At 44.3% G+C, this 26964-nt stretch overlaps 1 protein-coding gene and 1 long non-coding RNA gene across 5 annotated transcripts in view; one reads left to right on the plus strand and one right to left on the minus strand.

Annotated features, from left to right (window-relative positions):
• The window catches only part of MFSD14B (major facilitator superfamily domain containing 14B), a 78036-nt gene extending 57365 nt beyond the window's left edge, over positions 1–20671 (plus strand). For 2 of the 4 annotated variants that reach the window (XM_032308880.1, XM_032308881.1), the window contains 8 exons: positions 3350–3464; positions 9040–9258; positions 11008–11121; positions 13744–13815; positions 15767–15879; positions 17301–17398; positions 19162–19304; positions 19959–20671. In XM_032308880.1, the coding sequence (XP_032164771.1) occupies positions 3350–3464; positions 9040–9258; positions 11008–11121; positions 13744–13815; positions 15767–15879; positions 17301–17398; positions 19162–19304; positions 19959–20210 (1126 nt within the window). In that variant the 3' untranslated portion in view covers positions 20211–20671. The other 2 variants (XM_032308882.1, XM_032308883.1) reach the window with 2 other exon arrangements.
• The window catches only part of LOC116571113, a 30863-nt gene continuing 22126 nt past the window's right edge, over positions 18228–26964 (minus strand). The window contains exons 2-3 of the long non-coding RNA XR_004277713.1: positions 25422–25520; positions 18228–19747 (exon numbers count right to left, since the gene is read on the minus strand). This is a non-coding gene — a long non-coding RNA (uncharacterized LOC116571113). The remainder of the gene's footprint in view (positions 19748–25421; positions 25521–26964) is intronic.

A 26964-nucleotide genomic window follows, 5' to 3' on the forward strand; every position in this document is an offset into this window, starting at 1 on the left:
AAGTATTCTGTAGTTCCTTGAGTATAGATCCTTTGCCTCTTTGGTTAGGTTTATTCCAAGGTATCTTAGGGGTTTTGGTGCTGTTATAAATGGAATCGATTCTCTAAATTTCTGAATCTACAGTTATATTATCAGTGTATAGAAAAGCAGATGATTTCTGTGCCCTGATTTTGTATCCTGCCACATTACTGTATTGCTATATGAGTTCTAGTAATTGGGGCATGGAGTCTTTTGGGTTTTCCACATAAAGTATCATGTCATCTGCTATGAGAGTTTGACTATTTCTTTGCCAATTTGAATACCTTTTATTTCTTTTGTTGTCTGATTGTTGTTGCTAGGACTTCTAGTACTATATTGAAGGAAAGTGGTGGGCATGGGCACCCTTGTCATGTTCCTGATCTTAAGGGAAAAACTCTCAGCTTTTCCCCATTGAGAATGATACTCACTTTGGGCTTTTCATAGATGTTTTTTATGAATTTGAGGAATGTTCCCTCTATCTATATACTCTGAAGACTTTTAATCAGGAAAGCATGCTGTACTTTGTCAAATGCTTTTTCTGCATCAATTGAGAGGACCATATGATTCTTGTCTCTTCTCTTACTAGTGTGTCATATTGATTGATTTGTGAATGTTGAACCACCCTTGCAGCCCAGGAATAAATCACACCTGGCTGTGATGGATAATCCTTTTTTTTTTTTTTTTTTAAAGATTTTATTTATTTTATTTGACAGATAGAGATCACAAGTAGGCAGAAAGGCAGGCAGAGAGAGAGGGAGAAGCAGGCTCCCTGCTGAGCAGAGAGCCCGATGGGGGGCTCGATCCCAGGACCCTGGGATAATGACCTGAGCCGAAGGCAGAGGCTTTAACCCACTGAGCCACCCAGGCGCCCCGGATAATCCTTTTAATGTACAGTTGGATCCTGCGGGCTAGGATCTTGTTGAGTATTTTGGCATCCATGTTCATCTTGGTCTGTAATTCTCCTTTTTGATAGGGACTTTGCCTGGTTTGGGGGTCAGGGTAATGCTGGCCTCATGAATTAGTTTGGAAGTTTTCCTCCTGTTTCTGTTTTTTGAAACAGCTTCAGGAGAATAAGTATTATTTCTTCTTTAAATATTTGGTAGAATTTTCCTGGGAATCCATCAGGCCCTGGACTCTTGTTTTTTGGGAGATTTTTGATCACTAGTTCAAAAGATAGTTCATTCTTCTGCCTCGTTTACCCTGGCAGTCAGAGTACCCAGTGTAGACTGCATTTCATTCATATTATTTTCATGTTTGGCCTGATTAGATCTCATTTCTGCTCTTAGAGATTCTATGTCTTTGCTAATATTTTTCTCAAACCTAAATATCAACTTCATAATTGTTGCTCTGATGTCAGTTTCTGACATCTTGGTTATATCCATATCCATTAGGTCTGTGGCAGAGGCCACGATCTCTGATTCTTTCTTTTGTTGGGGGTTCCTCCACTTAGTCCTTCTGTTGTGGGGGGTGGTTGAGGGAATGTACAGAGTCCGAAGTATTAAGCACGATCCAAGCAAGATGCACCTGTTTTATAGGGACCTTAGGGTTGTCAGCCTCTTGTTCCAGCCTGTCTTCTAGGGATGGGCCTGCTGCGGCTGTTACTCAGGCAACCCTGCTGGGGCAGAGTTGCCATGCTCCCTGTTGAGCTGCGGGGTGTGGGCTCAGTGAAAACTGGTTTTGGGGGGCTTTTGTTCCATGGCTGCTTTCCCAGGCGGCTTTCCGCGTTTCTTTCAAGAGTCAGAACAGTAGTGACCACATCCAAACCTCTGTCTCAAGACAGAGAAATCGCAGTCTGCTCTTCACTGAGCTCTCCAGGCCACACTGTCTCCATTTCTGTCTGCACTGCTAAAACCCACAGCCTCCCCAGTCCTCCACAGTCTGCACCCCACAGCAAAACTCCCAGTGGTGAGAGCCAGGGCCGGGCATGTCTCTGCCCTTTGTGCTTCTAAAACCACAAGCCACCCCCAGTTTCGCACGCACACCTGTAGCTCCTGGATCCTGTCTGGGGCCTGCACTAAAGTCTCTTCCTGGCCACCACAGGTCCACCAGTCTGTACCTGGTTCCCCGCACGGGGCGCTCTTGTGCTCCTGTGTTACATCACCTTCCCAGCGCCATATGCTGGCGGCTTCCTCTCCCCTCTCCCTTCTGCTTATCTTCCAGTATCTGTGCAGCATCACGGCTCCTTGCCTCATACATTGAGATTATTGGAGATATTCTGTTTGTGGAGAGCCAGATATATATTCTTACATCTCAGGCTGATTTGTGAGTGTTCAGAATGGTTTGGTAGATACCCAGCTAAATTCAGGGGACTGGTTGAAATAGAGTCCCCTCCTTCCCTGCCCTTTTTTCCCGATCCCCTTATATTATTTTTTAATAATATATTTCTAATAATAATTATTAGATTTTCTAATACTGAAATATCCTTATGTCTCAGGATAAACCCTACATTTTGTTCTGTGGAATTTTGTTTCGTCGTACCTTAACTAGATTTTATTTTTTTTTAAAGATTTTATTTATTTATTTGACAGAGAGAAATTACAAGTACACTGAGAGGCAGGCAGAGAGAGAGAAGGAAGCAGGCTCCCTGCTGAGCAGAGAGCCCGAGGCGGGACTCGATCCCAGGACCCTGAGATCATGACCTGAGCTGAAGGCAGCAGCTTAACCCACTGAGCCACCCAGGCGCCCTTAACTAGATGTTTTTTAAAAGCATCTGTGCCTGTGAATGAAATTTTAGTCTTAAATGCATTAATATTGTTATGATTTCTGCTTTTATGTAGCTCTTTTACTTATTTTTAAGATTCTGAGACAGAGCGAGCATGCGCATGTGTGTGCAAGAGCCGGGGGGAAGGGCAGAAGGAGAAGAGAGTTTTACTCCCCTGGACAGGGGGCCCCGCATGAGGCTGAGTCCCAGGACCCGGAAATCATGACCTGAGCCGAAGGCAGACACTTGACCAGCAGAGCCACCCAGGCGCCCCTGTGTAGTAGCTATTTTAAGTTATTTGCTGTATGTGTCTTTTTCTTAGCTAAAGCCAGGAAAATTTAAGTTTTTCTCTCTCTTTTATTGGCTGCCTTTAAAACCATATCCCCTTACTCTTTCATTTTTTTCAGCTGCGTGTGCTGACTCCCTTTAAGCACTTACAGACTTGGTGTGTTTCTACTTCTTCCCCATCTTATCATTTTATTAGTTGTCCTTTGTATCTTTAAATATACATATACATGTATTTGTTTTTAAATTTATTCTTTGGTTTATCTTTACATGATACTTTGGTTCTGATTATAAAAATGTATGCACACTACCTTTCTCCTGGTCATTAAAATAATCTTTTTATAGGTGGTACTTTGCGATGATTTCTGTGTCTGGAGTCTTCTCGGTCACATTCTCCGTGATATTTGCCTATGTAGCTGATGTCACTCAAGAACACGAGCGAAGTACTGCTTATGGATGGGTAAGAGTACAGTTTATGTTTTTTAACCAGAGAAGTAATTAGCATCCTATTTAAAAATGTATTGGGAAGTAAGATTTAAAATAAGCTACAAATACTGATTTACATAAGAGAAAATCTAAAGCAATTGAAGTTTTAAAAGGAGATTTATGAAGTTTAAAATAGCAAGATGGAAATTACTAGTGATCTATCCTCTGGCTTTAGGGTGGGAAATTTGGCAGGAATGTGTGAGTTGTCAGCTGCAAAATTATTTCAGAAGTTGATTTGATTTGTTTATTTTAGCTTATCTCTTGAGGAAATATAAATAATAAACAGGTGCTAAGCACATAAGTCCCTGCGAAGCTCATTGGGGTCGGAGAGATGCTGCACCTCAGCCCTGCTAATCCACTGTTAACTGCATTGCTGGTTGTGTGTCTTCGATGCTTCTTTGGCAGATGGTACTGTAGAGAAAGGAATTTATTCGGCACATGATTGTTGAGTGCGTGACACGAGTTGTAGGAGACCTTGTTTTTGGATAGTTGAGTATTAGAGAATCATTTCTAATTTTCTGAGGTGGGATTATGGCTTTATGGTTCTGCATGGGAAGACAGACATGTACAAGAGGACAGGCTGAAGCCCTTGAGGTCAGAGTGTCAGGACGAGAGTGGCTGGGGGCGGGGAGGGAGATGCCCTGTGAGCATCTGTGGGTGTGTGTCCGGGCGTGAACTTGCTGAGGCACGTGGCAGTTGTTGAGGGGCGACATTCTCCCTTCTTCTCTTCTAGGTTCGTTGGCTAGCCTAGTCATAATTAAATTGACATCAAACAGATTACCAGGGGGGAAACATTTAGTTTTGTACAGAGCTCCACAAAGACCTGAGAGACCCAAGGGCAGTTGGGCAGTTGGAGCGGGTGTGCCATCCTGCGCTGAGGAGAAAGCGGGGTGGGGCCTGGGGCTTCAGAGGGAAAGAAAACCGTTCCCAGGAAGAGGAGAAGAGCAAATGTTTGGTAAATAAATGTTTGCCATGCCATGCAAATAAACCTTTCTCATATAAAAAGTTATCTCGGGTAGTTATCTAGGAAGGTTGGCCCCCTATCTAAATTCTTTCAGGCTCTGAAAGAGAAGCCAAAAAGCTTGCCCTGAGGCCATAGCCCCCTGCACAGGCCCGATCTCATCTGATCTCTGGAAACCTTCCCCGAGCCTGCTGGGTGATCGTTGCCTTCGCCCAGAACAGTCTGCGCGCAGAGCGGTGTAGCGGGGGTGGCGCCTTCTCCCGTCCGCGCGCACCGGCTCTTCTCTCGGCTTCCTGTGTTGGGAAGTGTTTACGGTGAGAAAAGGTGGAAGAAGCAAAATCTGCCTGGGTTCCTGAGCAAGTTGTAGGAGGACTGACGGCCAGAAACCCGGGTTACTTCTCTCTTTGCCCAAGCCTTTCTCCTCTCGAATCCTACTTGCCGGAAGATCGTGAGGAGGCATAGTTGTACAGAGGCCCGTTACTGCTGTTCCGTAACACTCAGCAGCAGCCCTCACTTGGCTGACTTCAGACGTTAGTTTGAAAACTTCGTCAGCACTAGCTCCCGTCCGCCGGCTTCTGCCTGCTCTCCCCGGCCTTCGTCCTCCTACCCGGAGGGTCCCTCCTGCCGCATCCTGAGAGGGCTCGGGCCGCCGTCTCCAGAAGGCCGTGCAAGAGCGCAGAGGGACAGGCTGCTCGGAGCCTTCCAAAAAGGCGGGGGGTCGCAGGGTGGCTCGGAACAGCAGAGTTGAGAAAGGGCCAGAAGCCTCATTCACCATGTTTGTGCAGCTTTTCTACATGATGGGAAATACCCATTGAGAGAGTCATTTCCCATCAGTTTGTTTTTTAACCCAAACCCTGACTTGGTCATAGGAGTCAGGACGTTGGGCAGTGACTAACCTTTATGTGTACCCTAAGTTGTCAGGTGTTAAGATGACAGGACTTTTAAAAAAAAAAAGAAAGAAAGTTTGCAGGCTGCTGTTCCTTACGGATACAGGAGGATTACTGCCAGTTACCTACAAGACCGGCGAGTCTAGCTGGGGTTTTAGATCCGTTCACGACCGTGGAAGTACACCTTCTCCGGCCGTGCGGCTCCCCCTACACCAAGACGGCGCGGTTCCTTCAGGGCCGCGGCGCGGAGTTGTTCCGTGAACCGCTCTCCGGGGCCGCAGGAGGGTGAGGGCCGTTGGGGATGGAGGCACCTGTGCGGACGGCGGAACAGAGCTGCTCGGGGTTTTAAGAAAGATACAGCGTTTTGCATCGCAGTTCGCGGTGTCATGGAGCCAGAAACTCAGTCCTGCGGAAGGTGCTGAGCCTCAGCTGCTCGAGAGGAACAGCCTGAGGAGATGGGGGAGGGGGGGGCGCTGCCACCGCTCTCGGCCTTTCCTGACACTCGGAACCTGGCCACCAGCTTTTTTCCTTTTATTTCCATATTCCACGTGATTAAATTGGCTCCCAGAATGCTTACTATTATTACATAGAGAGTTTCACTTTAAATTCTTACTATTTCTCACCATGAAATCTCTCTCTACATTTGGCTGTTCGCGTATTTGAAGCAGCTCATCTCTCAGGTGCTGCACTCGGGGCGGAGACGACAGAGAGCGGCCGGAGGAGGGACTCCGGAGCGCCGAGGGGCCCGTGAAGACAGGGCTGCGCCAGGAGGCCTTGCGGGCCTGGCCTCGGTGCTGACGCATCTGCCCTGCTCTGCCAGCTGTGGTCCTTTATGGGGCTTTCGGCTCTGATTCGGGTACACCGAATCTGAAGTCCCACGCTCTTCTTTTTTTTTTTTTTAAGATTTATTTTATTTGAGGGTGCCTGGGTGGCTCAGTGGGTTAAGCCGCTGCCTTCGGCTCAGGTCATGATCTCAGGGTCCTGGGATCGAGTCCCGCATCGGGCTCTCTGCTCAGCAGGGAGCCTGCTTCCCTCTATCTCTCTGCCTGCCTCTCTGTCTACTTGTGATCTCTCTCTGTCAAATAAATAAATAAAATCTTAAAAAAAAAAAAAAAAAAAAAAGATTTATTTTATTTGAGAGAGAGAGAGAGAAGCAGACTCCGTGCTGGGCAAGGACCCTGAGAGCATGACCTGAGCTGAAATCAGGAGTCGGACACTTACCCGACTGAGCCATCCAGGTGCCCCCTAAACTCATTTCTTAAACTCTGTTTGGAAAGCTTAGAGGAAGGATTCTCACTAAGATTTCTGCCTCTGCCAGTTTGAGGTTTTCTCTGTAGCAGTTTACAAATAACGAAATTATGGAAATATTAGAAAACAGGGTACTATCTCAGAGCAGTGTTGCAGGGTGCATCACACGGAAGGGAAAGTGACGGTGGTTCGGATGCGCGCATCATTTATAGATGAGCATTCGTCTCCGCCCATCGGAAGCGGCTGCTGGAGCCCTTCCAAGTTTTCTGAGGAGGAGCTTAGTAGAATGCAGTCATTTCCCATTCAAAACTCACGTATCAGGTGTGTTCATACATATTAAATCATTGTCCTAGGATAATAAATTTAATTCCATTGTTTGTAATGACCGAATCTTGAGTTATTGAAAAATTTTTGTTTTAGAAAGTGTCCATTTGGCTAGAAGACAATTATGATGGTAGATCTAGAAACGTCATTTTGACAAATGATGAAACAATTCTTGTTTTCTTCTTTAAATTCAAGTGATTGTTAGATCCTTTAAACTTGGAATGCTGTGGGATTATGAAAAGCAGTTTCAGTTGAAATGAAGCAGCTGTAAGTCTAACCGTATGCACATTTTGGTCGGAAAAATGAGAGATTAGAAAATGGCTCCCATTCTTGCTCATCATATGAACGGAAGAGTTACTTAGGAATAACAGAGAACACTGGGAGATGGAGAGTTTAAGTGAGTTGGGGGAAATCAGGAGGAGACTGAGAAACAAACTGAGGGTTTTGGAGGGAAGGGGGTGGGAAGAAAGAGCCTGGCGGTGGGTATTAAGGAGGGCACGGATTGCATGGAGCACTGGGTGTGGTGCATAAACAGTGAAATTTGGAACACTGGAAAAAAAAGTATAAATAAATAAATAAAATGTTATTTAACTTAAGGCACCTGGGTGGCTTAGTTTGACTCAGGTCATGATCTCGGGGTCCTGGGATTGAGCCCCGCATTGGGCTCCCTGCTGTTCTGCCTACTTGTGCTCTATCTTTGTCAAATAAATAAAATCTTAAAAATAAAAAAGTTACTTTTCTATTATTATTTGTACATTGAGTACAAATTTTTGGTTTACATACAAAAATGTGAAGACTAAGAAAATGAAAACTTAGGAATAAATGACTGACTTACTGACCTATTTTGTGCAGAATGAAGTGGTCAGCGCTGGCGGCCCCGGTGGCAGTGCTCTCTTAGCAGCCTGCATGTCATTGCAATTTATAATGTACTTATGTAACAGCCTTCCTCTTCTCAAAATAATATGAAAAACCTGCAGGGCAGGAGCTCTGTCTTCTTCTGGTACAGAGTGGGTACTTGGTAAATACTGAACCAAGTAAATGTTGAACCAATTCCTGCTCCCCAAGTTGGAATTCTGGAAGCGTCCTTTTCTCCCCCAGACAGCCCCCCCCCCCCCCAGTTTTTATTGAACTTCTGGCTTCTGTAGTATTTTTAGTATAAAACTAATTTCAGAGAGATTGTATTTTCAAATTCATTTGCGGGTGATGGGTGAAGGAAGAATGTCATAGACTAACCAGGTGTCATAATTTTAACCATAATGACTTCAGTGGTTTCTTTTAAAATCCATTTAGAAGTTTAGATAACCAGTTTATACGTCTATTTTTGGTACTCAGTCTGGTTATAATTTAGAGACTGTCCATTCAGGCTTCTGAGCATTCAGGGTACATTCCAGGATAGAGGAAGCCTCTGCGTTAGGAAAACCGTGTGATGAAGAGACTCCACGTGGATTCAGGTGTGAATGTGATCCGGTGGTTCTGGGATTTCTGGTGTAGGATGGAGGCGGGCAGTGACCGAAACGAACAGCTCAGGGATCTCCAGTTTACATAAAGTTTCAGCCTCTCTCTCAACAGATCTCTTTGTTGTTAACAGCCCTTTTTCTCTAAGAATATCAGGGATTTTTTGTCCCCTTCTCTGTGCTAATGAAATGGTCACCGAACAATAAAATGGTAAAACAGTACACGTTTTTAGACTGAGATCAGCACCGGCCCTGAGTGATTTGTGGGGTGTACGAGCCCTGCAGACGTTTTCCTATTCGTGCCTTTCTCCCCACATCCCTGTTTTCCAATTAAAGACGACTAACGTGGATGTTTTATTTATGGAGAAGTTTTTCTCAATTTTTATTTCTGATAATCTAAGATTATTTTTTTACTCGTAGCTTCTCAGGATATCTCCAGTTAGTTCATAGTTTGTGAACAAGTCCTTAAAAGGAAATGACTCTCTCTCATTCTTAAAACGTTCGTGGAACACGTTCCTTCTGTTTTGTTTAAAGCCAGGGAAGGGTGGCCATACGTACATCTGTGGGACCCTGTGTAAGAAGCGGGAACAGGGGAGTGATGGGGCTGAGTGTGTGCTTTCTGCAGCTGTATACGGTAGAAGGTGGGACTTTGGGTGAGCGCGTGCTTTTCCACAGGTCTCGGCCACCTTTGCAGCCAGTCTGGTCAGCAGCCCGGCCATTGGAGCATACCTTTCAGCCAGTTACGGAGACAGCCTTGTTGTGCTGGTGGCCACAGTGGTGGCTCTTCTGGACATCTGCTTCATCTTACTGGCTGTTCCAGAATCTCTGCCGGAGAAAATGCGACCGCTTTCCTGGGGAGCTAAGATTTCTTGGAAACAAGCTGACCCGTTTGCGGTAAATATCCATTTCTTTCTCCAGTAAAAATAGAAAAAAAAAATTAATCGCCCGTAAGGCACTCAAGTTGTCTATGCACCCAGGAATATGTAGAATTTGTATTTCTTTGCTTTTTAAAATTTTTTTATTAGGAAGAGAGGGATGGGCAAAAGGAAAATGAGAGATACAGTCTCGTGTGTTCCATGCCCAGCACGGAGCTCAACTTGGCGCTCAATCTCCTGAGTCAGACACTTCACCGACTGAGCCACCCAGGTGCCCCTAGAACTTATTTTTAAGTCAAGCATGTGGTAGGTACCCTAAGAAAAGAGAGAAAAAAATGTCCGCTTAATCCCTCCGAATGTAGGGAAGATGTTTTTTCTTACTGCATGGTTGTTTTCACTTTTTTTTTTTGTAAACAAAATGAAGGTAGCCATTCGAATTGTTCATTTTCATTCACTTAAATTCAGAAAAGATGAATAGATTTGGTCTGCCTAAAGTAATTATTTTCTAGGTTGTTAATATACATCCACTTTGACCAGAGGCTTTGAACCTGTATTGTGCAGGTTGAACAGATTGTTTTCTGTAACTTTTTAAAACAATTTTTGGCTTTTTTTGGGGGGGGGGTGGAGAGGATCCTATTAACAACTAGAAAAAGTGCGGAGAAGAAGAACCCTGTCCCTGCCTTTTTCCTGCCTCATCTGACTTCAAATTGTTCTTGAAGAAAATAAGTGCAGGAAAAAACCAGAGATTTGACTGTGGTTTTTAATCATCCAAATTGACTTTTTAGGAAAAATATGTAAAAAGGAAAATAACTCATCAAATTCTTTTCTGAAAAGGTCCCTCAGGTCCCAGCCTGAGACCCTGCTCATTTTGTTTGTGCTGTGATAGCGGACACGGAGAAGAGGGTGCCTGGAGAACGGACCCGCTGCGGCCTGTGGGCTCCGTCCGGCCTCCCTCCCCCCTTCTTGTCACACAGTGATCCAGTTACGTGTGGCAGCTCCTCCGTGAAGCGGGAGTCTCTGCCGCCCCAGTACTCTGCCGCCCGAGCTCGCCTCCAGGGCTGCCGCAGGGCGTACCGGGAATGTTCGGAAATGAACCAGTCACGTGTCTGTGCAGCAGGTCTCCACAGACAGGAGCCGTTCCGCTGTGCATCATATGAAGGTTACACTTACGGTCACCCTAGTACTTAGACGGCAACACACCTTTTGATCTTAGCAACAATTCTGTGTAAAAAGGAATTTAAGAAAGACTTTTAGACAACGTTGTAACATTCAAAAGTTACTGGTCAGAGACACTTGTTGTCACTGACCCGCATGATGGGAGCATGTTCATTTGTCGACCAGTTTTACAGGAAAATTGAGTATTAACATCTTAAAGAATATAGTAAATTTATATATTATAAAAACCTGAACTGTTTATGGATTTAAAAGTATTGCATTTTGAATGAAGGAGAGAGAGGAGAATTTCGTAAATGGTTCTGAAGCAGTGCTTGGTCAGCGTCCATTTATAGGGTGTGAACCAGTATGGCTGACAAAGATGAACAAGTATTTGTGGGGTTTTTTGTTTTGGTTTTAAGCTGTAATATTTCAAACATAAAACTTTGAAATTAGAGGACTTGTAACCATAGAGTTAATATTGACCTACTTTTGTAATCCCTTCAACTTTTATAATCCACCGTAATAAAACAAAACAATGAAGCCCATGTCCTGGAATGCCAGTGACTCTAGTGTGGCCGACTGTTGATGTGTTTCTCTTTCTGCTTATTCCTAGTCACTGAAGAAGGTTGGAAAAGATTCTACTGTCTTATTAATTTGCATCACCGTATTTCTTTCATACCTTCCTGAGGCTGGACAGTATTCAAGTTTTTTTCTCTATCTTAGACAGGTGGGTACTGTGTGCCTAGTAGGTTTAGAACATGAAGAAAACCAAAGGTTAGGATCTGTCTCAAACTATTTTGGGGAAAACCGTATACAGAAAAAATGTGGACTTGCTTCCAGTAGAGTAAGTCTAGGCCGTGACATATAATTAGCAGTTGAGGAAACTTTAATATGATCTTTTAAAATATTATAAAGTGTTTACTCTTGAAAAAATTTCCCTGAGAATTAGCGTAAGCAAAATCTATCATAGTGTTTTAAATCTTCATTAAATTTCAGAGAGAGGGCAAGTTTGATCTGACCTGACCTGACCTGGGCCATCTTCAGTAGAGGCCATGTAGCTCAGCGCTGCTATAGACGCCAAGGGGCTCACAAGCAAGAATCAAACTAATCCCTCCCTGATCTTTTTCTCTTTAAAAGTTTAAACTCTCCCTTGTCTCCCAAAAAGGCAGTTGACTTAAGGCAATTTAAAAACAAGCTCCCTTTCCAAATGTTTTTTTATTTCAGTTCTCTGGGATTGTGCAGACAGGCGTTGCCTTCCGTTAGCAATCCTGCCCTGGTCTTCACTGATTTCCCTGGAAGTGTTTCTAGGCGCTCCCTCCACATGGCAGAGCAGGCCGCCTCCTAAGATAAATTCCTCTACTTTTGGAGATATTTTACATTGAAACTTGTTAAATTCACCATTCTCACAGTTTTCCTGAAAATGTGAGACTATTATTTTATATGGTGGCATATAAGGAAAACTGTTTTTCAACCAGTTCTTTTCAGTTTGTTCATTCTGAATGGGTAGATGCTAGAGATTTAGTGGGAGGACTGGTGAAATAGCATGTTTAATGTAGAAAATTAATCTGAATTTCTAATTAAATTATGCATTAAATTAACTGCGTTTAAATGTAGGAAAATTGGTTAAGGATGTGAAAAATCTTCTCATTCCTTCAGAAAAAACAATGAGTTATTTTTTTCTGCCCTTTCTTTCTGTACATATTGCTTATGTCACTACCACCAGCGCTGAACAGTAAATCAGAATCATTTTCTGTTACTTTGTATTTGTGCGTGCTTTTAAGAGCAGTTCACACACACACACACACGAGTTAAAACTGCATTAGGTATTTCTAAATCATGTATCTGATAAGGAACCTGTATCAAGTATTAACTTTTATAAATGAATAAAAGGACAACCCAATTGAAAATTTTCAAAAAAAGATGGAATAGATACCTGTCCAAGGAAGATTCATAAATGGCGAATAAGGACATGAAAAGATGCTTAACATTAGCCACCAAAGAAGTGCAAATCAAAACGAGATCCTGCTTCACACCTGCTGCAGTCCAACACACGGAAGGTTCGGGGAAACGCAGACTCCCACAGGGGTGGGAACGTGAGATGGGGTGGAAAAGTCTGGCGGTCCCTCAAGCTATTCAACGTAGGGTTTCCAGCGAGACTGTTCCTACGTATGTAGCCAAGAGAAATGAAAACGTAGGTCTACGGAGAAGCTTTTATACAAATATTTATAATAGCCAAAAAGCAGAAATAGTTGATGGAATGTATTGACAAATGGTGGCGTATCTGCACGGCGGGCGGTTACGGCCGGCGGTGGGAAGCAGTAACGCGCTGTCCCTGCGGCACCGTGGACGCCCTGGGAAAACACTGTGCTAACGCAGAGAGAGCAGGGCCATATGTGGCTTGATTTCTTCTACATGAAAGGCTCAGAAAAAACAAACCCAGAGACAGGAAGTGTATCACTGGCTGGACAGAGGGACAGGCGGAGGGAATGGGACCCCCGATGGGGCAGGAGGACAGGACGTCTTCTGCAGCTGACGCTGGTGACGGCCGGCCGGCATTCTTTGAGTATTCTCAGGCCACTGAATTGTACACTTCTGATGGGGGAACTGTAGGATACTTAAGTCCTGTCTTGATAAAGTTGCTTTCAATGTATGTTTATATTTAGATTTACAAATACAGGCTGAGAAGTAATCCCTAAATAAGGCTACTTTCCAGGTTCCTTTTTTTTTTTTTTTTTTTTTTTTTTAGTTGCATTTAATTAGTGAGTAATAGGCCTTTGCTTGTTGGCAGCACTGACCGGGGAACCTGAGATTCTAGCTCTTTTATTACCTAGTTGTGTGACTGGAAGCAAGACAATCATTTATTTGATAATAGAACGCATACAATAATTTTTAATTCCTTTTCCTGATTTTTACAGGATTTCAGTAGAGGGCAAAAATATTTGACTATTTTAAAACTTGGTATTTAAAACCTAAAGTTTTAGGCCTGTCAGAGCTTCTGTTAAGGTTAAGAGGCTTAGAAATTATTGCCAGCTCACTTCAGTTGCTTCTAGAATCACCATGGAAGCTTTTTAAAACATGCCTGTGCCTGGGCCCAGAGAGTCTGATTTAACTGGTCTCAGATGGGTCACAGCATTTCATTGCCCGCCCTCCTCCTCCTCCTGTTGCCCACAGGATTTAAACGGGCAGCCGAGGTTGCGAGCCACTGCCTTGGCTACTGAGAAGATTCTCTGTTGGGAGAACCAAAAGTCAGATAATTTTCTTCATGTTCTCTCTAGTGTTTGATGATAGTATATTTGTCTCATATTATTTTTATAGTATCTGTATTACAAAAATGTTTCCTTTGCCACAGGTCATAGGTTTTGGATCTGTCAAGATTGCAGCATTCATAGCTATGGTAGGCATTCTGTCTATTGTGGCTCAGGTGAGTGTCATTTCAGCCATTTTTTCTTTATCATATTTATCTAGAAGTAACTGGATTTATAGGAAACTGAAAGAAATGTTCGTGGGGAGCCCCTACAGCCTCTGTCATTAACCCCCTCCTCCCCTGCCATGCTAACATCTCTTGTATCTGTGGTACAACATCAGCCCCAGTCAACAGGCACCGATACAGTCTACAGAGCCATCTTTTTTTTTTTTTTCTGGAGAGGCACGGTGGGTTGCGGGGGCTGTGTAGAGGCAGAGAGTCTGGAGCAGGTCCATACAGCACAGAGCCCGACACGGGGCTCAATCTCACGATCCTCGAGATCATGACCTGAGCTGAAATCAAGAGGCGGATGCTCTGGGGCGCCTGGGTGGCTCAGTGGGTTAAGCCTCTGCCTTCGGCTCAGGTCATGATGCCTGGGATCAAGCCCCACGTTGGGCTCTCTGCTCAGCAGGGAACCTACTTCCCCCTCTCTCTCTGCCTACCTCTCTGCCTATGACCACTCTCTCTCTCTCTCTCTGTCAAATAAATAAATATCTTTTTAAAAAAAAAAAAAAAAAGGAAGAAAAGTAGGATGCTCCACCAACTAGTTGAGCCATCCAGGTACCCCAGAACCATCATTGTTAATAGGATGTTGAAATTTTATTTATTTTTTTTTTAAAGATTTTATTTATTTATTTGACAGACAGATCGCAAGTAGGCAGAGAGACAGGCAGAGAGAGAGGGGGAAGCAGGCTCCCTGATGAGCAGAGAGCCCGATGCGGGACTCGATCCCAGGACCCTGGGATCATGACCTGAGCTGAAGGCAGAGGCTTTAACCCACTGAGCCACCCAGGCGCCCAGGATGTTGAAATTTTAATTTAGGAGGAATTTAATACAACTTTATATTAGTTTTTAGGATACCTGTTACCTCTACTAGTCAATTCAGCAAGTAACATCTTGCTTTTACAACCACCAATCATCTAACTCCAGATACTGCAAAATAAGCTTAAAATATAGAAACACTTTTTTGGTTAATGAGGAAAGTTTAGTAGCAGGAAAACAAAAATGAAATCAGTTAATTCTTTAAACTCTGCTATCCACTGAAGAGCTGTGGTAAATGAGTGCATTAGAATATATGAAATGAGTAAACATTCAAATTTCCCCATCTACTATTATAAGTAAAGGACCACAAAAGGCAGGACATGCCTGGGTGTGATCACAGTATCCCGGGGAAGTGCCTAGAGGTCATTCCCTGAAATGGCTTCATGCGGCGTTATAGCGTGGGGGCCAGCAGAGTGCTCTTCAAGGAGAGACCAGAAGGCTGCGAAACTGTGTTGCCCAAACATTAGAGCTGACAAGGCTTAAAGGACTGCAGTAAGGGGGAAAAAAAAGCCTATTCTGTCAGTGAAGGTAAATTATGTTGAACTCGCAAGTTGCTTATGATTCTGGTTTGTATTTATAGCAACTCTGGCTATTGAGTTAGTCCAGCCTCCTCTTTCATCCTCTGCCTTTACAAACAGTCTGAGCTAGTCGTTTTTAGTAGAGCATGTATTTGTTAAAGTCAGATTTGCCTTAGTCCAGCTTTCTGACACTGTTAACTTCCCGCAGAATCCCGCGTATTCTGTAATGCTCCAGTCGGGGTTCGCTCTTCCCTGGTGGTGAAGTGACTGGCGTTTCTCCAAGGAGTCCAAGTCCTGTCCTTCTCAATCATGATAATTGGTGGACAGCTATCATGACCTTTTGGAAAGTGCTAGCAAAGCATTAGATAAACAGGCTTTGGTGAGGGACTGAAGGCTCGGAGCCCCCACAGCTCAACTCAAGCTCCCGTCAGTACCGCGCAGCTTCCCCACACTCGGGCCAGGCTGTGCACCCGTAGCGGCCCCTCTGGTCACGGAGAATGGGCCCCCGTCAAGCTGGCATCAGAGCCGTGACGCATGGCTTCACAGGATTATCCTCTTTGTTTTTACAGACCGTCTTTCTTACCATCTTGATGAGATCATTAGGGAATAAGAATACTGTCCTCCTGGGCTTGGGCTTCCAGATGTTCCAGTTAGCCTGGTATGGTTTTGGATCTCAGGCCTGGTAAGCCTCTCCTTTGGATCCTCATAAACTAATAGAAGCATCTTTTAGAGGAACTCGAGTTGGCTGAATGTGATGGGAGGGAGGCAAGGATTGTTCTGCTGGCGGTGTACTCGACATTTCAAAAAGGCTGTTTAGACTTCATTTGCAGAAGGATGGAGCTAAGTAATCTCACATTATTTGTTAAGATTGCCTTTGCCTCAACAGTGAAGTTCTCATTTAATTGGATGTGTACTTTTTTATTTCCCCCTGCTTTCTTTTTTTTTTTAAATTTTTTATTTTTTATAAACATGTATTTTTATCCCCAGGGGTATAGGACTATGAATCGCCAGGTTTACACACTTCATAGCACTGGATGTGTACTTTTTAAACACATTTGTCAATTTTTAGTGACCTCACATAGTCCACAAGAAGGCAAGGAAAAACAACTGGTTATAGTGGGGTTCACTGCTGTAATTAACTGAGTGACTCTGGGTAGTGACATAACCTTTATAATCTAGAACATCTGAGATGAACACTAAGATCTCCTCCAAAACCATGTGTGCCCTGAGGCAGTTACTATGCCCACATATTAGATGCCCACAGACAGGAAGTTCAGAATAAGCCCTCAGGAGTAAGAAACGTATGCACCTGCTTACCGAAGACCTGATTTTCTGTTTGGGTTTATGTACGAGAGTTGATCCTCGCTTTACTCCTATAAATTGATGACATAACGTAAAAGGAGCTAGAAATGTGCTCAGTGGTTCAGTGGTTGATTCTTTTTGTTCTTGAAGATTCTAGTCACGTGAATTTTGGTACTTCAGTAGCTGATTTGGTCAGACTTGTGCTATGTTTAAAAGATTTTGCTGACCTGCAGTTTTTTCTCTTCAGTAAGGATGTATACATTAGCCTCCCCAAGGAGATCTGGCCAGACAAGTTTTCGGCCCCATTAGGACCTCACTTTGCTCACACTCGTACTTTATACTTCAGTTTCTTTCATAGTGACCCTGAACTTCAGGTCTCTGTTGTTTCCGTTGGTGGCACGTGACACTTGCTTGAGGGGTAGCAAACCGAGCAGCCTAAGGGCAGTGTGAAGGTGAGAATGACAGACAGAAAAGTGGAATATCACCGAGGAAGATGTGGTATTTATAGAAACAAATCTTTCTGAACTTCACTGAACTTACACATTTAAAGATGGTAATGGGCAAACAAGGAGGAAGAACCGATCTCGAGGGAGGGAACATCAAGTAGTGAAATCTTCCCGGCTGTGAAGTAATCACTATTAACAGTATGATGTAGGACATTCCAGGTTTTTAAAAAAATTCCATCTTTTCTTAAAGAGGGAAAAATAAATACAACCTAACAGAGACAGTTTTGCCCGACTGCACAGTGCACGCTCCCCGGGGCCGGCCTGCCGCCCGACGCAGCCGCTCTTGTCGTTGCAGGATGATGTGGGCCGCGGGGACGGTGGCCGCCATGTCCAGCATCACGTTTCCAGCGGTCAGCGCCCTTGTCTCTCGGAATGCAGAGTCCGATCAGCAAGGTGAGGTCACTGTACTCTGCTGTTCCCTCGTTCAGCTTGTACCTGAAGTAAGAGAGGCTCCGAGCCTCTCTCCATGTCACAGAGCAGGTGACAGCCATGTGGTCCCTTCTTGGCAATCGTACCTTTCTTTTTTCCCTCCTGCTTTGAGCCTACATTCCTTAAATCTGGACTAAGCGGTTAAGAATACTAAGGATGAGAACTAGAACTGTCCCCGCCCCCAAAGAACTATCCATTTTCTCCTGTCAGTTTGGAGTCCGCGTGTGTGTGTGACCACCAGAAGGAACTGATCATTTTAATGATGACAGACTGGACAGTAAACAAGGAGTTCTTTATTTAAGCACCATAATCACCAACATTTCTTTAAATTCAAAATCAAAGTTCATTAGCTTAAATTAGGAAATGATTTTATGAGGGGGTAAATATGTGTACTTACTGTTAAGTGCACAGTGAGAAGCACAATTAAAATGGAGACAAGCATATGGAGAATAGCCATCTACCATCAAGACTCTTCATCCTTCTAGAACCTCTGGCTTCTATCAGGCAGTTCCTGCTGCCAGAATTAATCCTTTCCGGGGCGCCTGGGTGGCTCAGTGTGTTAAAGCCTCTGCCTTCAGCTCGGGTCATGATCTCTGGGTCCTGGGATCGAGCCCCACATCGGGCTCTCTGCTCAGCAGGGAGCCTGCTTCCTCCTCTCTCTCTGCCTGCCTCTCTGCCTACTTGTGATCTCTGTCAAATAATTAAATAAATCTTTAAAAAAAAAGAATCCTTTCCTTCTCCCATCTGTTAATGGTTCACCTAAGTAGTCAGGAAGTAGTAAATTTTATAAGGAAAACCTTTTAAATGTATTAGAGTTCTTTAAAAAGTTTTAATAAAGAACTAGATGGAAAGAATAATTCATTGAACTACTTTTCCACATCAAAAATTAGTCATCTTACTCGTACCCATGTTTAAAGTGTCACTTGAAGACTATAGAATCTGTGTGACACTCTTTGCGAACTCCCTTGGCTGTGCCCTTGGGGCGTGTTACGTCAGAAGAAGCCAGCCTGCTGGGGATGGGGGGCACTGCCGCCATGTGTGACGGCACCATCTGGTCTTTCATGACATGAATTCTCTTTGGCTGTTACTATGCTTCTGTTCAGTTCAGTTTTAATGCAGATGTTCCTAAATGTCAGTGTACAACATTACTAGAACATATTAAGTTGAATCCTATTTCAACAGTTTGACTTACAGAAACATCCATTTTCATGAATCAAGCTAATATCATATCTGCTACATTAGAAACCAGAGATATCTAGAAGTTGGCACTTCTGGGATTTTTCAGCGCAGGTCACCATGAGCAGCAGAGTCTGTGTGCACGTGCCGGGAGTACACAACTTGAGGACTGCCGTGGACTCACACACAGGGCTCCAGGCGACAAAGGGCAGATTTTTGCCGTAAAAGGACTGTCAGATGAGTAAAGGAGGAAAAATCTCAATCTCAAAAGTGGAAATTGCCTATAAATGAAGAATATTAAAGTTTTTATTTATTATTCCTCATTTATAGGAAGGATCTAGCTGTTATAGGGAGAATTCAGCCCCAAAAGAGATTTCATAAACATCACGGTCATTTCATCTCCATATAGATCTTAGGACAGAGAGGACATTAAAGGACATAGTAAAACCAGTAACACATTTGTGCACCAAATGACACTATGATGGGTGAAGTCCCTAATCTTGAGATACTTTTATGAGAAGACGTGCTCCCTTCTCTTCGTTCTGATGCAGGAGTTGCCCAGGGGATCATAACTGGAATAAGAGGGCTGTGTAACGGCCTCGGCCCAGCACTGTACGGCTTCATATTCTACATGTTCCACGTGGAACTGACTGAGTTGGAACCGGAACTGAGTTCTGACAATGCTGCCCTGCAGGTAATTTTGGTGATAAGCCTAGTTTTATAACCATTATGTCTGATGGTAGCAAAATCTGAACTTGAATTTGGAGAATGTTCTTGTTCGCACAGCGTTTCTGTGGTATGTGCTAGGCTCAGTGCTTCCCGGGATCGAGGAAGGATCAGTTCAGTGATGTAGTATCTTCCCCAAAAGCTGGGTCTGAATTTTGTTCAGAGTCCACTTTTACCTACACAAGTACTCCGATCAGAATGCTGTCCTCTGGTGAAGGCCACCGAGGCCAAGTAAAATGCGGAATGACCTAATCCTTGCCAGGAATTGAGCTCGAGTGCTGCTTCTGTGGATTTCCTCAGTCGTTCCTGCAGTGGACATTTCTGTGTAAAACGGCCCGTAGTGTTCATGAACAGAGCGCGTGCGGTGAGGTCCTGGGTGGGACTTGGAGCCCCGCAGCTGCCACTTCAAAGCTGTTGAGAAATGGTGCAAAGAACAATGGTTAGTTGCCCGCTGTCACGTTCTAAACACGGGCCCTCTCGGAATTTGCCCTGAGCCTTAATACAACATTTGCTTATGAGAAAATGATTTACTTTTTGATGGTTTGGGGGAGGCCAGGGCTAATTTTGGATTGAAGACTAACCAAACGCTCTATGTCTGTCTGTCTGTCTCCCCTGCCCTCAGGGAGCCGCCATCCCAGGCCCCCCGTTCTTGTTTGGGGCGTGTATAGTTCTTATGTCCTTCCTGGTTGCCTTATTCATCCCTGAGTACCGCAAAGGCAGTGGAACCCAAAAACACAGCAACAGCATCAGCGGCAGCCTGACGAGCCCCCCCGGGCAGGGCAGTGCCGAGGACGTCGAGCCACTGCTGCAAGACAGCAGCATCTGGGAGCTCTCTTCCTTCGAGGAGGCTGGGAATCAGTGCACGGAGCTGTGAACTCGGCAGAAGGGGGGACCGTGTGGACGCCGCCTCTGAGAGCCGCGGGAGCCACACCACACGGAGACTCCGTGGTGCCGGAGGGGCGATGCTCGTGGCGTCCTCAGGGACGGGTCTGAGGAGTGACCCTCTCCGTCCCTCTGCCCCCCGCCCCACTTCTGTTCCTTTTCTTCTTTTTGTGGTATATTAGAGCAAGATCTAAGTACTTTCCTGCAAATTCTGCAATCTTCAAAGTCATCTGGAATCCACACTTGGAAACTAAATGAGAAAGATTTCTTACCGTGGGGGGATGGCTTTCCTTGGTAACTCTGGAGGCAGAACGTGCCAGTTCCTCTTTGCCCCTCTCAGCGGAAGGCGCGGGCTGGGGGTGGCCTGCCGTCTCCGGCAGGATCCGAGCTACCAAGTCCCTGCTGGTTTCCTTCCTTCCTTCTCTCCCTCCTTCCTTCCTTCCTTCTCTCCCTCCTTCCTTCCTTCCTTCTCTCCCTCCTTCCTTCCTTCCTTCTCTCCCTCCTTCCTTCCTTCTCTGGTCTGTGCCCGCTCAGCCCACGGTGTTTCCGAGTGGCTGCTCGAAGTCACTCAGTGTCAGGGATCTACTGCCTTTGTTCAAAGGGCAACGAAAACGCGAGTCTTACTCTCCTCCTCTCTACTTCCTGTTCTTGGCTAGAATGAAATTCACCATCGACACCTCTGGACATTAGTACTGATCAGTGATAACCTTTATTAGATAAAGGGAGATTTTCTTTAAAATTTAAATTATGAAGAACTAGCAACTCAGACCACTAACCCTGGTGTTTTGGTCAGATCCAAGGTGATTTTATGGAAGAAAAACACACAGCAAGTACTCTGGTGGCAACACACAATTTGAAGGGAGTTTCTGAGAAAGTTTTCAGTGAGAGAAATACTCCTCCGTGAGAACGAGAATTAGTGGCTGGATACCAGCGGGGTGTAGCCGCAAGTTCAGGCTCACGGACACGTGGCCGCCGTCTGGCTCCCTGCCGCGCCGCGTCTCCGTTTCCTCGTTCATCTCACTCCTGCCTTAACTGCTCTGCTGTTCGCGCCTGTTTCGCAGTCAGGTCTTTATTTCCATCTCTTTGTCTGACTTTTGAATTTCATGGGAATATGCACATCAGATTCTTTTCTAAAATATGGTGGTCTAAGAAGCTCAGTTTAACAAGTGTCTTGCAAATTTTTCGAGATGTTTTATGGACAGAAACCTTTACAGATTTATATGTATTTTGCTGCACCAGTAAATGGACCGTGACCTAGGGCCCACCCACTTTAACAGAGCACTCCCCTGAAAGTTTTATAGGTAGGAAATATATATGTAGATATTTGTAAGGAGTTTTAAATTTTTTTTTGATGGGGTGCTGTGTAAATCTTGTATTTATAAATGTAATGAAGGTGTTGAAAGAAAAATATATATACAACTTTTATAAAAGGATTGTGTACTGACTGAATACATTTAAAAGAAAATATATTTTGAAACCTGTTCTGCTTTGAACAGAGATAACATATCTTTTTACTATGCTGTTGGTTTTTAAGTTAAGCTTCCTAATGCATAATAAATTTGCAATGGATACTTTTATGTCTTCTATGTTTCTTTGAAGGAAACAGTACCATTGATATTTGGGTTCTCTTTTGGGTGGGTTTCAACTACATTCTTAATCTTTAAGCTAATGCAAAAAAGGGGTATATTTTCAAAAAATTTTTGATTTTTAGAAGATTCCCTTCAAAAACAAACCGTACCTTTTTAATTTAAAATTTTTAAAAGGGAAAAAAATTTTTAAAAGGGACACAAATTTGTACACCCATTTATTGGCATTATTCACAACAGCCAAAAAGTGGAAGCAACCTGAATGTTCGCTGTTGAATGAACAGATAGAGGAAATGTGGCATTTGGATACAAGGAAATCCTCGGCCTACGAAAGGAAGCAAATTCGGACTCACGCCACAACATGGACGTGCACCGAAGACGTGCTGAGTGAAGTAAGCCGGTCACAAAGCACATACACAGTGTGGTTCCACTTCAGTCAAATTCAGACAGAGTCGAACAGCGGATGCCAGACTGGGGAGAGTTTCAGTTTTGCAAGATGGACGTGGTGAGGATGGTCGCCTGAAGGTTTGAATGTACTCAGTGCCACTGAACTGGAAAAAATCGTCAACTTAACGTGACATGTATTCTGCCACAATTTTTAAAGAATGCTCTCGTAACCTCCTTACTCCTGCTTACCAAAATTACAGTTTCTCTGACCCAGTATTACGAATGTCAAACTGGGATAAAAATCTGGTCATTTTAAGCACATTTACAGTTCAGTGGTTTTTAATGTATTCACAAGGTTGCACAGCTGTTAGGGCTATCTCTCAAACATTCCCCTCATCCCAAAAAAGAAACCCCATATCCAATACCAATCACTACCAATTCTCCGTACCCCATTACCTGGCAACCAGTAATACATTTTCTGTCTCTATGGATTTGCATTTCATATAAATGAAATACAATTATGTGTGACCTTTTGTGTCTAGCTTCTTAAACGCAGCCTGTTTTCAAGATCATCCACACTGAAGCGTGTGTCACATCCCACTCCTCTTTCAGGAAGAGGAAGGTTCTGTCCTCGGTGTGCACCACATTTCTTTTGTTCACTGTATCAATCAAATGCAAATGGATACTTAGCTTGTTTCCATTTTTCAGCTATTATGAACATCTTGTCCGAGTTTTACGAGTTTTATGTGAACGTGCTTTCAGTTCTTAGGTATGTGACAGACTGTAATTGCTGGTTTATATGGTAACTCTACTGAACCATTTCAGGAACCACCAAAGTCTTTCTCATGGCAGCTGCACATTTTAGGTTCCCGTCAGTAATGTAGGAGGCTTCAGTTTCTCCATATCCTTACCAGCACTTGTTCTCTGTTTTGTCATGTATATATTCAGGTTGTTTTAAAGTGGTACCTCATAGTGGTTTGGATCTCCATTTCCCTGATGACTAGTACGTTGAGCATCTTTTCATGTGTTGTTGGCCAGATGTATATTATCTTTGGATGTCTATCCAAGTCCATTACCTATTTTTGAATAAGGATGTTGTTTTGGGGGGATGTTCTGTTGTTGAGTTCTAAGAGTTCTTCATATACTCTGGATACTAGACTCTTGGTGAATATTTTCTCTCCTTCTGTGGGTTGTCTTTTCTCTTACTTGATGATGTCCTTGAAAAGTTTTAATTTGGGGTACCTTGGTGGCTCAGTCAATTGAGCACTGGACCTTGGTTTTGGCTCAGGTCATCCTCTCAGGGTTGTGAAATTAAGCCCCATGTCGCGTTACACACTCAGGGGCGAGGGGGAGGGTGTCTGCTCGAGATTCTCTTCCTCCCCCTCCCGTCTCCTCTTTCTAAAATAAATAAAATCTTTTTTAAAAGTTTTAGTTTTGATGAAGTCCAACTTCTCTTTTTAATTTTATTGCCATATCTAAGAATTCTCTACCAAATACAAGGTCACAAAAATTCACCCACATTTCCTAAGTTTTATGCTATATCTTTGACCCATCTTGAATTACTTTTTATACGTGACGTGAGGTAGGATTTCACTATCAGTCTCTTTCACGTGAATGACTACTCCGTGATCTCAAGACCACTTGATGAAGAGATCCCTTCCCCACTGAAGGTGTCGGCAGCGCTGTCAAAACTCTGATGAACAATGAAGCGCGCGTGTGGTGAATTCGTCCCGCCGGCCTGTTCTTCTGCAGCTCCACATGGCTTCGACAGCCAGGTTCACAGTAGTAAGCTCTGGGATGAGCAAGTGTGAGTCCTCCAGCTTTGTTCTTTAAACACTGTTCTGGCTATTCAGTGTCTGTTTCATAGGAAATTTAAAGTCCGCTTTTCCACTTCTGGCGCGGGGAGGCATTCTGACGGGCTGCGCTGAAGCCGCAGATCGCTGCGGGCAGCGCTGCCGTCTGAGCAGTCCTGCAGCTCTTCTAGGCGTGCTCCTGGGATTTCTGGTTATTCAGACCGTTCGCTGCCAGTGGGCCAAAATACAACTGATTACAGTGTGTTGACCGTGTATCCTGGCACCAGTAGTTCTTTTTTTGGGTGGATTCATCAGGGTTTTTTATTTTAGTGTATTTTAGATCACATCCTCTCAAACAGAGAGAGGTTTCTTCCTTTCCCGTTTAGATGTTTTTTAGTTATTTTTGCCTAATTTTCTGGCTAAAACTTACAGTGCTGAGCAGTGGCTAAAGCAAGCCCCCTTGTCTTACTCCTGATTCCAGGGAGAAATCTTCCAGCTCTTCACCCCCGAGTATGATACTAGCTGGAGGTTTTTCATAGATTCCCTTCATCATGTTGTGGGACACTCCCCCTCTCTTCCTGGTTTGTTGGGTGTTTTTGGTTTGTTTGTTTGTTTTCTATTTTGTAATTAGGAAAGGATGTTAGATTCTGTTAGAGGCTTTTTCTGCACTCAGATGACTGGTTTACTCTTCATTCTGCTAATCTGGTGTCTTACACGGGCTGATCTTAGGCTGATCCACACTCGCATTAATTACTAAGATGAATTTCCCACTTCATCATGTTGTTTAACCTCTTTAATATGATGCTGGATGCAAAGCACTAATTATTTTTCTTGTTATTTTTGGATTTTTGCATCTATGTCCTTAGGGATAGTCGTGTTTGCTAGTTATCTGAGGTAATGTACTCCAGGTGGAATGAAATGGGAGAAGTTCCCTTTTTTCTCAAAGGGTGTAAGAAAGATTGGTACTGACGCATACTTAAACATTCTGGTAGAAAGCTACTGTCTGAGGGTGTCCTACACCAGTTATTTAAACAGAATTTAGTGAAAAGAATCATTAACGAGGCGACCAGAGGAGCAAGCTGACTCAAAGGCAGTGGTTCTCAGATGTCAGTGTGTGTTAGGAGGGTTTGGGGAGCACAGATTCCTGATTGGGCATCGGAGTTACTGACTCAGTAGACCAGGTGGAGCCTGAGAATATCTGCACTTTGAGCACGTTCCCGGGAGGACGTGACACTGCTGGTCATGGACCACAGGCTGAGAACTAGGGTTCCATGGAATCGGGGGTAACAAAATGCAATTTCCCTGGGCCGAGGGAACAGAGCGTTCACCACTCAGTGACAACAGCAGTCGTATGAAAAAGGGCTGCCACCTGGCCAGTGTGCATTTCTGGGCTTGGCAGTAAGTTCTAGGGGCCAGTGATTAGGGCTGACAGTGTACCTGGTTCTGCCCGTGCTGGGGAAGTCGCAGACTGGGCTTGGCTGCCGCTCTCGGGAAGAACCACCCCTGCCAGCGTGGAGAAGCGCCGTCAGAATGAAGCTGTGGGAAATGGAAGACAGGAAGGAGTCAGTCTTCCGTTTGCGGCTTCTGTCTAGCATCCTTTATGGGCTTAGCACGGAGCCTGCTGCTACGCAGAACAGCTGTGCCAAGTAAAGGACAGGGTGGAACTCAGAGACAAGGACTGGAGCCCTCAACATGCCTGCTACACGCTACACATCCGTGAACTTCTGATCCCCACCAGCACCTCTCCCGTGATCCTGATCTGCATCCGCTAAAGGATCTAGATCTTCACAGCTATGCCCTTTTCCCGGAAGCTTTCGTTTTTTCCCTAAGTCTGCCACTGGGTACAGCTCAACAACATTGGGGTAAGGGAGCCAACCCCCTGTGCAGCCAAAAATCCACATATATCTTGACTCACCAAAAACTGAACTACTGATCACCTACTCTTAACCAGAAGCCTTACCAATAAGCCAATTAACACATATTTTGTATGTTAAATGTATTACATAATGCATTCTTAGAATAAAGTAAGCTAGAAAAAAAATTAAGAAATCTTAAAATACATTTACAAAATCATTTCATAAAAAGTCCACGTAGAGTGGACCTGTGCAGCTCAAACCCTGTTGTCCACGGGTCAGCCATACTGAGTGGTGTCTCCGAGAGCTGCCTGGGTTCCAGACAGGCACTCCTCTCACCCGCTGACGTCAGCAAGCCGTCTGCCTGAGAAGGCCGAGAGACAGTCTCCTCCTCAGTGCGGCGGGACCACAGCTGTGTCACCTTGTGGCAGCATTGCCCATGCTCCCCGCCAGCAGCTGCTCTCAGAAGCGCAGATGGTTTAGGTGCGACGGTGAGGAAAATCCACGCACTGCCTTAGTTTGAAACCCTCGTATTCTGGCTCTGAGAGACCGCACCGTGTACTGTCTCATGCGAAGCACATACTGCCCCATTAGAACTCCATTCTTTAAGGTTTGGGGTTTTTTTGTTTTGGATTCTTACTTTTCTTTTGACTAAAATTGAACATGACCATATATTTTTGTATAAAACAGCTCAAGTTCACAAGCTTATAGAGCCTGAAACCATGAGATAATGGCTACATTACAATACACATCATGAACACCAAGCGTGTGTGTGCGTGTAAAATACCTGTATCAAGGACACTAAAGCTGTTTTTAAAAGTCTCATGAGAGGCAGAAGCTGGGAAGATGCTGGAGTAGAAGGACCCTCTGTTCCCCTGTCCCAGAGATACAACTGGCTAACATATCAGCATAAATAACCCAGAAAACAACATGAAGACTGGCAGAACAAACTCCACAACTAAAGTTCGAGAAAAGGCCACATTTAAGAAGGTCAGAAAGGGCAGAGACATGGCTTGGGTGCAACAACAGACGCAGCCATCTCTGGTCAGGAGGGGCAGGGAGAAGGGTGCCAAGCAGACTGTCGCGCCAGGGAGCCGGGGCAAGACAGATCCCCATAACCACGGGAT

Source organism: Mustela erminea, chromosome 12, assembly GCF_009829155.1.
Source record: "Mustela erminea isolate mMusErm1 chromosome 12, mMusErm1.Pri, whole genome shotgun sequence".
Classification (NCBI taxonomy): domain Eukaryota; kingdom Metazoa; phylum Chordata; class Mammalia; order Carnivora; family Mustelidae; genus Mustela; species Mustela erminea.